The 13,473-nt window shown below is 27.6% G+C and overlaps 3 protein-coding genes across 5 annotated transcripts; 2 read left to right on the forward strand and 1 right to left on the reverse strand.

Moving 5' to 3' along the window:
• The first annotated feature begins 758 nt into the window (after window positions 1–758).
• Window positions 759–7,219, forward strand: LOC124951719 (M cell-type agglutination protein mam3-like). Its single transcript, XM_047500525.1, has 2 exons — window positions 759–3,760; window positions 7,210–7,219. The coding sequence occupies exons 1-2, from the start codon at window positions 759–761 to the stop codon at window positions 7,217–7,219; spliced, it is 3,012 nt and encodes a 1,003-aa protein (XP_047356481.1).
• A 103-nt stretch (window positions 7,220–7,322) lies between these two features.
• Window positions 7,323–10,390, forward strand: LOC124951569 (probable cytochrome P450 303a1). Its single transcript, XM_047500146.1, has 9 exons — window positions 7,323–7,407; window positions 7,747–7,998; window positions 8,095–8,578; window positions 8,675–8,855; window positions 9,195–9,303; window positions 9,397–9,577; window positions 9,658–9,775; window positions 9,863–10,001; window positions 10,079–10,390. The coding sequence occupies exons 1-9, from the start codon at window positions 7,323–7,325 to the stop codon at window positions 10,261–10,263; spliced, it is 1,734 nt and encodes a 577-aa protein (XP_047356102.1). The 3' UTR covers window positions 10,264–10,390.
• Window positions 10,391–10,481: 91 nt separating this feature from the next.
• On the reverse strand, window positions 10,482–13,425 carry LOC124951570 (methyltransferase-like protein 17, mitochondrial). 3 transcript variants are annotated; one of them, XM_047500149.1, is made up of 10 exons: window positions 13,088–13,425; window positions 12,510–12,611; window positions 12,283–12,436; window positions 11,795–12,191; window positions 11,569–11,722; window positions 11,350–11,493; window positions 11,187–11,276; window positions 10,894–11,032; window positions 10,671–10,809; window positions 10,482–10,590 (listed from the first exon to the last, which is right to left on the reverse strand). In XM_047500149.1, the coding sequence occupies exons 2-10, from the start codon at window positions 12,552–12,554 to the stop codon at window positions 10,512–10,514; spliced, it is 1,341 nt and encodes a 446-aa protein (XP_047356105.1). In that variant the 5' UTR covers window positions 12,555–12,611; window positions 13,088–13,425; the 3' UTR covers window positions 10,482–10,511. The 3 variants fall into 3 exon arrangements, with proteins under 3 accessions (XP_047356105.1, XP_047356104.1, XP_047356106.1); XM_047500148.1 differs by having other exon boundaries at window positions 12,916–13,425; XM_047500150.1 differs by having other exon boundaries at window positions 13,348–13,394.
• Between the last annotated feature and the right edge of the window lie 48 nt (window positions 13,426–13,473).

Genomic DNA, 13,473 nt, shown 5'->3' on the forward strand with positions numbered 1-13,473 from the left:
ATGATCCGACCCGAACAATGAAAGTTACTTTTTTAAATGTAAATTATACGAATAATATATCGTTTAATTTATCGAAGAGCATGAAAGTTTATTTCATACAAATCAAGTTTCAAATTATCGATTATGATCCTTTAAGGATAGATGAATTCATTGTACATTACGGATTTTATGCAACTGACAATTTTTACGTCAGTCAAAATGGCAATTTCAAATACATATATTTGGAGATTTATATTCCACGATATTTTTTTATTGATATAGGATTACGCACAGTTTCTAATTCGATAAACGTAAAACATAATGTCAAGAAGTCGTTTCTATTACAATATAATCAAGAGAAAGATAGTTTGACAAAGAAACGAAATAATAATGAAAACTATAATATACCGATACACTTTCGATTAGGTAGAAATTTAAAGTCAGTGATAATGCCACGTCACATTAAACATCAATTAAGGAATTATAAACCGTTCAAAATGCATCGTAATGAAGATTCAAAAAGGAAGAATAAATTATCAGAAAAATCATATTTAAGAAAAAAAAGAAATGCTTATTACTCATCTCATACGTCGCGATTTGACGATCAAAGTTCATTATTGTTAAGAAATATAAGAAATATTAAAAAACAATATTTTACTACAGTCACAAATGCTAATATTTATAACATAAGAAATGTAAAATCATCGAATTCGCGTAAGCTTCCTGAGAGAGAATTAAAAATGCAAAACAAAGAGAAACGAAGAAATGATATAAAAAGAATGTACAATGATTCAAAGAGTCAGGAAGAAGTGACGAAAAACAACACAATCGATTACGATTATTACATAGATGAAAATCTAGAAAGTAATGATAAAGATGAGTATGAGTATGATTACGAGGAACCCGAAATAAGTACTTATTGGTATGATTATTACGAAGAAAAAATTACAACATTCACTACGGCATTAACGACAATCGATTTAGAACAATTACAAACCGAAGTAACTTATACTTTAACGAGTGAAGAAATTGATGTTACTCCTTTTGTTACATTATTATCAATAATTGAAACTATGCGGACTACAGAATTAAGAGAGCCAACTTTGAGTTTTGCGGTCACAGAAGCATCATCATTTGTAACTACGATATCTATTATCGAATCAACAACAACAGAAATTATGGAAACGTCGTTACCTGGAGTGACTACAAAATTTACAATTTATACTAGTATTTCACCTAGTACAACTTCAGAAAGCACAACAGAAGCGACAAGTATGACAATGGAGTACAAAAGTACTCTGATATCTATTACAGAAGTTACAATCATGGAGACATTACCGTTTTTAACTGTCGAGGAAATGACAACATGGATAGAAAATATAACAGAATCATCATTATTTGAGGAAACAGAATTAATGATTACGTATGATACAATAACTTCTGTTACAACGCAATCCACGATGACATTTGAAACGTCGATAATTACTCCTATTACTATTACGGAAAGTGTAAATACTACAGAGTTTATAGAAGAAACAGAAGAAAGCGAGATAATTACAACAATCACTTTTACATCTCCGTATACAATGGAGACGTATTCAAATATAACTGATATAAAAATATCGGATTTTACAAGCCCGACAGAAATATTATTTTTTATGAGTACTATAACAGAATATGAAACAATAGAGTTTACAGAAACGATTAGTTCTGTTTCCTTAGAAAGTACAACGTTATCAATGAAAGAAGAAGAAGAGGCTGATTTATTTACAACAGAAATAATTTATACTACGTTTACCATTACTCCTGAAATTACAACGACGGAAATAATTATAAATATAACGACAGTAGAAGAAGTGCCAATAACTACAGAGATCCCAACTTCAACCGAAACCACATATACTTATATAGTTTCATCTTTAGAAACATCAATAGCTACAACAGAAAGTGAAACTTACGTTTTCGAAACAACATTGGCAACATTCGTTACTTATTATGTTGATAGGACAGTTCCTAAAATATTAGAAACAACTATTCCATTGTCTTTTACAATATCAACGGAAATTACCACGTTAACAGAAGAAATTTTGGAACCGTCAAGCACAACAACATTATCAACTTTATCAATCACTGAAGAAAGTACATCTCCAGCTTTCAAAACTATATTTATTTCTTCAATAGAAACCACATATAGTTTTACAGTTTTTTCTTTACAGACCTCTGCAATAACGGAAAGTAAAACTTATGTTTTCGTAACAACATCGGCAACACTTGATACTTATTATGCTGATCAAATATTAGAGACTACTGTTTCATTACCTTCTACAATGTTAACGGAAATTATTACAATAACGGAAGAAATTTTGGAACCGACAGGCACAACGCTATCAACTTTAACAGAGTTTAGTCCATTTTCCGAAAGTATGTCCCTTTCACCATTATCAGAAATGTATACATTACCTACGTCTACTTACTCGGTAAGATATACCGAATTGGAAGAAGAAATAAGCACAATAGTCGAACTAATTTCGCAACTTTTTACTTCTACTTTTTTGACATCTCAAGAAATTACATTGCTAGATTTCGAAATTACAATTATTCCATCGATAGAAATTACATCTACTACCTTGGAGGAGGAAATCTTTCCTTTAATAACAACACCTGTAATTGATTTCACTCCTTACGAAAACACTTCGTTTACATCTTTCTTTGAAACCTATCCATCAACACCTATGTCATTTTTGCAAACTGATATGATAACTCGTACGTCATCAGAAGCGACTACAACGGAAGAAATTGTTCTATTCTTACCACTTAGCACTACCATCGATATATTTAACAAAACAGAATCTTTAAAAACATTGAAAACAATGTTCGATAAGAAAATGAAAACGGTAACAGATAGTTCAGAATATGAAGAATTCTATGATACAGAATATGGTAAAGATTATGAAGAAGCATACGAGGAGGACAAATATGAAGATGAAGATAAATCTATCACAACCTGGTATGAATACGAAGAAGAAGAAGAAACGACTATATTCGATCGAAAAACTACTTCGAAATTTGAAACTACTGAGATTATTGAGAAGGAAACAAGCAAGATCATTGAGAATAAAACTGTCCCGATAGTTTCATTGACTACAAAACCTATCTTAACGGAAATGAAAACAATAACGATGATAAAAGAACTTGAAACATCAACAACGATTTCTGAAACCTTCAAAGATTTCGAAAAAACATCGACGACAACATCTTCGGTTTCTACCATCGAAGAGTTTACCCTAACTTCAGATAAAATATTCACTTCCACAACAGAACACTTAGAATGGTGGGCTGATCAAAGCTCTCATAAAAAACATGATCACACATTAGGTATGCTTGAAATTGAATCGGAAACCAAATTGGATATAACCCTTCCGAAATTTATTGTCTCGCCAGATGAAACAACACTAAATATATCTTTGGTTACTGAAATAGGAACGATTACCCAGACTGAAATATTTCCAACAATAACTGATAGTAGTATATATTTGGAAATAGATATAACTACTGACTCTTTTGACGAAAAAAGTAAATTATTTGTTACTGAAAGCGAAGAGACGGATTTAAAATTATATTTTACAACACCTTCTGATTTCGTGTCTTTATTGACGACGGATGATTTTGACGTAGAAAGACGAAATGGATTTGAGGAAGAAACGAAGGATGAAGTCACTCCATTATTTGAAACGATTGAAGGAAGAACCACCGTTCATTCTTTTGAAGAAGATGAGGATGAGTATGAGGATGAGGATGAGGATGAGGATGAGGATGAAGATGAGGATGAGGATGAGGATAAGGATGAGTATGAGGATAAGGATGAGGATGAGTATGAGGATGAGGATGAGGATGAGGATGAGGATGAGGATGAGGATGAGGATGAGTATGAGGATGAGGATGAGGATGAGGATATTACACACAGATCGGTTTCATTAATAACATCATCAAGATATCTCAGTACTTTTAAACCTCCTGTTGAATCGGAAAAATTTACACCATCACCACCGACAGAAAGAACCATCCCAATATTACGAAATTTAAACAGAGTGACAATGATTCCTGAAGGATGCAACAAAAAGAGAAAAAAAAAATTCATAAAGAAAAAGGGATATACAAGGATGTAAATAACACTAAAGAAAATTTATCATAATTTAATAGATTTTTCAAACAGATAAATATTAAGATAGCTACGGCATTTTTTGAAAAGTTTTGTATCTTGAATATATGCAGTAAGCTTATAAGAAAGAATAACTTTCTTTACTTTCCCAAATCTAATGGGAGAAAAGAAAGCTACATAAATATGACTGGTTAAAAGTAAAACTTAAGTACTGAAGTTAACATGTAAATGATGTATAAAAATAAGAAATCTTGATAACTATAAATAATGCAGATAAGGTAGAAAGATGGAGAAAGATGTATAGATAAGAAATATGAAATAAATTAATATTAAATATTATATGTCTTAAGAAAAAAATAATAAATATCGTATTAACGTTCGTAGACAAAGAATAAATTGTAACCAAAGATTTGCCGGAGTATCATTTGGCACGGTTTTATGAAAGCGAGTTGGACTATTTAGCAGATCGTTCATATGGTTAATCGCGAACGACTAGTATCATGCGAGTCCGAGATCATACTGAGACATTTTCTAATCGTATAGTGGTCGCTTACATACTGTCCCCACTACACGTGTGTCTTACGCCTTACTCGCGTTGCTATGATACATAGAGACGCCGACATCACTCACTTATCAAAATCTAACGGGAGCGATCAGCTGTGTTTACCTTCCGTCTCACCGAATAAACGATCGCTCTTCTATTTTCATCGCGCGTTCTGCTATTGTCATAGCTCTTTGAACTCTCCCGCTGACAAGACGTCATACAAAAACAATGTATATGCGTGTGTGTGTGTATTGTGTGAGTGTGTATATATATGCTCAGAACTCAATATAGGGAGACCAAGGTAAATATCTTTTATCAGATAACATGAGATCGGATACACTTCGTTGATGTAACACAACTGTCGGACAGGTATTGAATGATAACGAAGTAAACCAGTTATAATGGTCATACAAATATAAACTTGACAATTGACTGATGAAAATCATTTCATCTATAGAAACTGCTCTTGCCAACGCAATTATTGGTTGATAATCTGATCGCGTAACTGGATAACGACCCCATGATTTTTTGTTTGACAAAAAATTTTTGCCTTGGTCTCCCTAATCATTCTTCACAATTCGTGTATTCAGTTTTGAAACACCCTATACATATGTGTATATATATATATATATATATATATATACATAGTGGTGTGAATAATTATAAAATCAAAGACATTTTCTAAAGTTTCTCTGGAATATTTCCATGATATTGAAAAAAAGCATATAATCGATTTAAAGACTTGTTTTACTATTATGAATGATTAAAAAGTAATTAAGTTTATAATCATTTACAGCAAAATAGTCTGTATATGTGTGTGTATGTGTGTGTATGCGTTCGTGCGTATATAAATATAGGAGAAAAGAAAAAAGAATTGAATTGTTTCTTATATAAATAATTTCACAATATCGATAATGTAGTATTCTATATCTTTACACCATTTAGTTACGATAAAGAGAAGAGGAGGGGTATTTAAAAGCAGGTTGAGTGCTGGACCACAACTAGTTCGATTTATACAACGGACGGGACGATTGCTCTTGAGAAACAAGGTAAAAATCAGTGTATTTTAAAAGCTAAAATAATTTTTAATACTAGGAATTGTTTATATTACGTTAAATTTTCCTTAAGGAAAAACGAATACTTAAGCGATATATAAAATGGCCTCTTAAAACGGGAATATATAAAATAAATGAAAAATTTGTATATTATATTTTTGAAACATATGTATATTAATAATTAATGGTAATTGTTTCATAATTTTAATTTGTTGACAACGGTGATTAAAGTTATTATATTTAACTTTGTTTTTATACGTTTTAACGTTTTATTCTAAATTGCTCACATCATCTTTAACATGAAAATATAGCCATCGTTAGAAAATATCAACATTTAAAGCTTAATATATATATATATATATATATATATATATATATATATAAATAATTAAAGACTATTTATTAATACGTTCGTATAGTTCCATAAATTGTAAATATAATAAATATATAAACGGAAAACCAAAATTGTAATATTTCATCGTTAAAAATTAATTATTTATTATCTACAATATTAATCTTTTAGTTTAATTTTTGTTTCGAGGTATTTTTTATGAGTATAATACGGCACAAAAATATATTAATAATAATAATAATAATAATAATAATAATAATAATAATAATAATAATAATAATAATAATAATAATAAAAGAACGTTATACGGCAGTAGAAAGTACTATAATTTATAGTAAAATTTTGGTTGTGTTTTAATAACAAATTTCCCTTGCTATATTAAAATCATTATATAAGGCATTATAGTATAAGACAAATGACGGTGCATTTTCGTTTCTTCCGTATACCACTTTCTCTTAAATACCGTATTTTACTTTCACCTTCAAAGATATTGCTTCGCGAATATACACCATTACATATGCACAAATAATATAACTTTGATAATTGAAATAGATCATATTTTAGTAAATATATTACAATAAATTATAGTTTCTTTTATACCATTTTTATTTATTTATATCTACAGAAAGTTATAGCCTATCTCAACTATATTAATATTTCGCGGTCCATAGACGAAAAAATGTCGTAATTGAAAAACGCGTGAACTTTTTATGAGAAAGTAAAATACATATGCAAAAAGTAAACCTTGTAATTTTTAGAAAATTTACGATAAAAGAAATTTGGATATTATATATTTAATTTTAATATTAGAACTATTAAACCTGTAAAAATGATGGATTGTAGATTTTCTTTTTTACTATTAATAAAATTATAATTATTAAAGAAATGCTAATTGAAAGGTGCATTTGTTTATTTATTGTTGTCAAATTAAATAAATAATAAATAATATCGAATAAAGTATTTCTTTTAAATTGTACACTTGTCAAATTGATAGAAATGATAAAAATAGATCTATAGTTTTGGTAATTTAACAATTATTTATATCGGTATGTGTATTGTTAAAAAACACTGAATAATGTGTTCTTAATACATATTGTGTTTTCGGAATATTTTTGAACAGAAGAGTATGATGGTTTCTTGAAAGACTATAGACCGCAAAGTATTAAGGAGTTTATGATTTATAGATTTGATAGATTTGTAACTGAAGTGGCTTATATTTCATTGTTTTTCAGAATGATTGTCACAATTAGTTTATTTTTCATATCAATAATATTACTATTATACTTGGAGTCACGCAAACCTAAAGGATATCCACCAGGTACATCATTTTGAGAAAGTTTGTAATATATAGGGTGCCTCATCTTAATTCGACCAGCTTCAATACCTTCCTTTTAATGATGTAAAAAATGTCATAGAAAGTAATTATTTGATTCAAAAGAGACAACACTTTGATTAATACAAGAATGCGTTATTTTAACACATGCAATTTTAATATGTTCTTTTACGTTTTCCGATGTTGTTGTAATGCTAATATCATTGATGACTATTTTACGAATTTCCCATAGAAAAAAATACCAGTATCTTAAGGTCAAATGATCGAATTAAGTGTGAGACACTTTGTAAAAAATGTTTATATTATTATATAAATAATTTATAGGTCCTAAATGGTGGCCTATTCTTGGCAGTGCGATGGAAATAGCGCGGATACGAAAGAATACAGGATATTTATTTAAAACTTGTTCCGTGCTTTGTGAAAAATATGGACCAGTGATTGGTTTAAAAATCGGTAGCGATCGCATAGTGATACTAAACGATTATAATAGCGTATGCTCTATGCTTTCAAATCCTGATTGTGAAGGTAGACCAACTGGTCCTATGTATAAAGCAAGAACTTGGGGTAAAAGAAGAGGTGAAAATTATTTATTTATATATAGAGTAAAATATAAATAAATTAATAAGATATAATAGTTATATATATTTTTTTACTTAACGTTTCTTTTATCAGGTCTTATCGTTGTTGATGGTCAATTGTGGATAGAACAACGTCGATTTGTTCTTCGTCATTTAAGAGACTTTGGTTACGGTAGAAATAATATGGCTGCAATTATAGAGGAGGAAGCTTCGAAACTAGTCGAATATTTTGAGAAATTGCTTCGTAAAGAGTGTTATAATGTAAATGACAATATAAATGGAACATCAAGAGTTAGTAACAATTATAATACTGGTATTAATAATAATGATGAAATTTATCAATTGAAAAATAAAATGATTGAAAATGAAAGGAAAATATTTAAATATAACGTAAACGACAAATGTAGTATAGATAAGGAAATAAATAATAAGAATAATATCCATGATAAATTAAATATAAAAATAAATGATAACAAATCGAATAATGCGTTTACTTCGAGACAAATGATTATATCGATGGATGATGCCTTTGGCGTGACTGTTCTGAACACGTTATGGAGAATGATAGCTGGTAAAAGGTCACTTTTTAATATTTTATGATATTACATATATGTGAGTCGGTCATTACGAAAGATAGGTCTAAGTAAAAAATTTTTCTCTCCCTCATTATGCAGGTTTAATATCAATGACGAGACATTGATACATTTTCAAAAGATTCTTACAAAACTTTTAAAAGAGATCGATATGATAGGTGCACCGTTCAGTCATTTTCCATTATTAAGGTTCATTGCACCTAAACTTTCTGGTTACCAATCGTTCATAGAGACGCATCAACAACTTTGGTCATTCTTATATGTGAGTATATTGTATAAAATCAAGTAATTTTTTTTAAGAAAATAAGTCAAAATAATGGAATAAATATGCGTAATTATATGCGTGTTATAAACATCTTTTATAAGTTCTTTTCTTTTTTCATAAAATAATCTTCTTTATTTTATAAAATATGGAAGCAATGAATGTAAAAACGATCTTATTATTAATAATTAAAATGGAGAAGTACTTATTAAAGTAGTAATAGATAAGAAAGTTTGATATTATGTACATTTAAATTAAAATTTTTTTAATTTTGCCTTTTTAGAATCGTATAATCTTTTGTCCCATCAAAAAATATTAATTTCATTATATTTCTTGTAGAATGAATTAAAAAACCACAAGAATACATTTAATCCGAATGCACCACGAGATTTGATGGATGTTTATTTATCAGTTCTAAAATCGGAAAAGTGTAGTAAAACATTTTCAGGTATACTTTTAAATTTCATTAATACTGCAATTAGCTATACACACATATGGAATTATTAATTTACTATATTTAAAACCATCGTATTATTTACAGAATCTCAGCTATTAGCTATTTGTGTAGATTTATTTATAGCTGGTTCTGAAACGACATCTAAAGCTTTAGGTTTTTGTTTTCTGTATTTAATACTGTTTCCTAATGTTCAAAAAAAAGCGCAAGATGAAATCGACCAAGTTATTGGTCACGGACGTTTTCCAACATTAGCCGATCGGTCAAGGTACACAAATGCTAATAATTTTTATAATATTTAAATATATTTGATATTTAAATAAAAATGTATATATAATTTCATTAAAGTATGATCTATTTAAACGCCATTGTTTTGGAATCATTAAGAATGTTTATGGGGCGAACTTTGAATGTACCACACAGAGCCTTAAAGGATACATATATAATGGATCATCGAATTCCGAAAGTATGATATTTTAGTTAAAACTAAATTTATGAATTAAACACATTGTTGTTCCATACAATAAAAAATAGATGCTTACATGACTTATAGGATACAATGATTATTGTCAATTTTAATGGATTACTTATGGACAAATCTTGGAGTGATCCAGAAGAATTTAGACCAGAAAGATTCATTGACAAAAATGGTAGAATTTCTGTACAAGATCAATATTTGCCGTTCAGTACAGGTATGTTTATATTTATAATACGATCGAAAAATACAATCGAAACATAAAATTTAAAAATATATTTATAATTGTAACAGGTCGACATCGATGTATGGGAGAGTCACTAGCAAGAAGTAATTTATTCATTGTAATAACTGCTCTCTTACAAAGATTTACGTTTTCTATAGTACCTGGAGAAAAAAAGCCATCCACATTAGATTTTCTAGATGGTGTAACTGCTGGTCCAAAACCATATAAAGTATTAGTTACTGCTAGGACATAATCCATATGCAAACGTTATCATATCAAAATATTAGAAATATTGTTACATATGATTAAATTTATTAATGAAAATCTTGTACATGAGGCATATCCCATAATTCCAATTTCCTACCAATTCATTAAAATTGAACGTATTAAACTATTAAGTGAAATTGAAAATATTTTTACTATATTTATATTTTTATTATAAATTTAATTACATTTATCATTTTATTTTAATTACAATAATAAAAAATAAAACCTATTCATTCATGTTACTTTATCTTTACTAATTTCTATAGGTAACAAATCTCCCCATTGGCTAACTCTTGCACAACGATATGCATTCCTATAAATACATAATTTAAGTATTAAACATAGTCAATGTATTATTTTTATTGAAATAAACAAAAAACATTATGTACTAACTTTCCATATTTGTAAGAGGTGAATATGATTTCTTTTAATGTCCCATTAGCTGTACATGTACGGCATATTACATGCTTGGATCGTTTTAATGTTGGTTGTACAATACGTGGCCATTGGTTATCACTATCTGATCGTACACCTAAAAAGATATATTTTCTTTATAACACTATAATTCTGTTATTTTATATTAATAAAAATGATATTTTATTGTAACTCAGTATACCTTTCTTCAATATGACATAAGAATAGCGTTGTTTTTTTAAAAAAGAAGGACCTGACAATGGTAAAGTATAATAAGAAATCTCAAAATTGCAAGGAATATCATCTGTGTAATATCTTGGGCATTTCATATCATGAGGACACTAAAGTAAAAGATTTATAAAATATTAACTATATTAGTTTCATTAGTTTTAAAGTTTAAAAAGTGTTAAGAAAGTTAACTATTACATTTAAATTTATTATTTAGATTAAAATAAGTAAAATTTGAATAAACATATATTTTTTAATAGTACTTACAGGTGCAAAAACATGAGCACAATTATTATTATTTGACTTATCTGACTTCAAAATATTATACAGTATAATATCACGTGCTTCATTCACTGCCTTTAAAAAGATGATTGATATTGCATATAAGAATAAAAGAAATGTTATTTCAAGGAATTTCAAAAATACATACTGTAAATCCTGCATTTGTTCCATCTTCAATAATAACAAGATAATTTTGAACTTTAGCCCAAAGTTTTTGTATAACATCAAAACGAGCCTTTGTATTAGGTAATTCCAATAAAGAAAATGAACTAACAACAATATCATAAGTTGGCTATAACCATAAAAATGCAATTAAAGATTCATTTAATATTTAAAACATAGTACATATAAAATTGCAGAATTATACCACAGGAAGTGCAGGAAGAAATTGTCTGTAGAAAATGTTTTTAATTGGATGAGTATTATATTTATTTAATTCTTCTGACAAATCATTCATTTCAGAAGAAGAATCTACACCAAAATATTCTTTTAAAGAATCAGACCAAAGTTGAGATGCTGCCCTAAATTAACAATATCTTTTATAATTATTTAATATTTATATATCCTTAATACATATCGCATTTAATACATACCACATAACTGTTCCAATTCCGGATCCAAAATCAAATAAAGTTTGAGGTTTAAAATTTACATTCTTACTTTTAATTTGATTTAAGACTTTATATACAGCACAATACTCATATTGACTTCTACCAACTATATATAATAAACCAGTTCGTCTGTTATAATTAATAGTAATAGCTGAATTATGCAATTGCTGTTTTTCTTCAACTAATGTTGAATTATTTTTCATATTATATTCAATAATATCTTCATTTCTTTCATTCAAATTAGAAGAATACATAGTAGCTTGTGATCTTGTTTTTTTATTCTGTAAATTTCGTTGTATATCTGGTATAAATCTACCAAGTAAATGTTTCATCAATTTTTGTCCACCTTCCCATAAATATGATGTTGGAATTTTTGAATCTTTATATAGTAAAGAAAAAAATAAAATAACTACTTCACATTATATATTATATTATTATTATATCATATTTAAATAACAATTATTACAAACCTTTTAAAACTATCTGAATTGAATTTTTAATCCAGTCAGGTACTTCTACAACTCGTGGTTTTACAATTCCAGGATGATGTCGATGCTTTAATAACTTATTTTCAATTAAAGTGTTTGTACTATCATTAAGTTTTACTTCTACTTTTACTGAAAACTAAAAATATAATTATATATATCGTATATATTATGTTGTTTTTTTTATTAGCCGTAAATATTTTTAAACTTACATTTCGTACTTGCATACGTCGAAGAAAATAGAGGTTTAACATCATGTAATTTCTTTTTCAAAAATTATATTATCAATGAAAGAAAATTGCGTGCATTATAACCTATAAAAAATATAAACAAATTTTTTAATCGTTTCTTTATAAAAAAACTTTTTTAACAATTGTAGTCATTCAAGATATTATTTATTATCTATTAAATAATTTTTTCATAACATATTTTTTTATAATGAATTTAATTACAAAAAAATTTTCAAAATGTCATAAATTTAATAAAAATATATGATATTTTTTATTATTGTGATTTATACCAATTTTTATTTATGTCATTTGATACCAAATTAATATAAAAAGTTATTCAAGTAATGATAGAAATACATATATAAAATCATAATTTATATTTTATTACATATCTAACTAAGATCCAATTCTGTTACACATGTTTGTTGTTCTTCGGTAATATTCTAATAATGATGTAATAATATTTGACATAATAGCAAAATTTAGCCAGTAGAAAGCGAGATTGATAATAATAATAGAAAACTATTTAGAAGAACACTTTCTTTTATGTTTAAAATCACCTCTAGTTTTATAATGATTTATGCCAATGAGTATAGAAGTAATTATTGAACGGTTTTGATAAACAAGATTTCATTTTAAAGATGAAGGTTCAAGCGAGCACATGGTTTTTTCGAACTTTTGAAAAGTTTTCTTTTCTTTATAAAAAAATCGTGTCAGAAAATGGTGTTTTATGGAAAATAACTTATACATGAAAATAAAGCATTTTAAAAAATTCGAAAAAGCCATGTCCTCGTTTAAATTTTCATTTTTAAAATAAGACCTTGTTTGTTAAAATCGTTCAATATTTATGCCTGAACGTGTTGTATATACCCCATGATAAGAGTATAACTTAACAAGCTTATATGCTAATTTAATAGACGCATAGTGGGGATAGTGTTCTCCTATT

Source organism: Vespa velutina, chromosome 9 (assembly GCF_912470025.1).
Source record: "Vespa velutina chromosome 9, iVesVel2.1, whole genome shotgun sequence".
NCBI classification, from domain to species: Eukaryota; Metazoa; Arthropoda; class Insecta; order Hymenoptera; family Vespidae; genus Vespa; species Vespa velutina.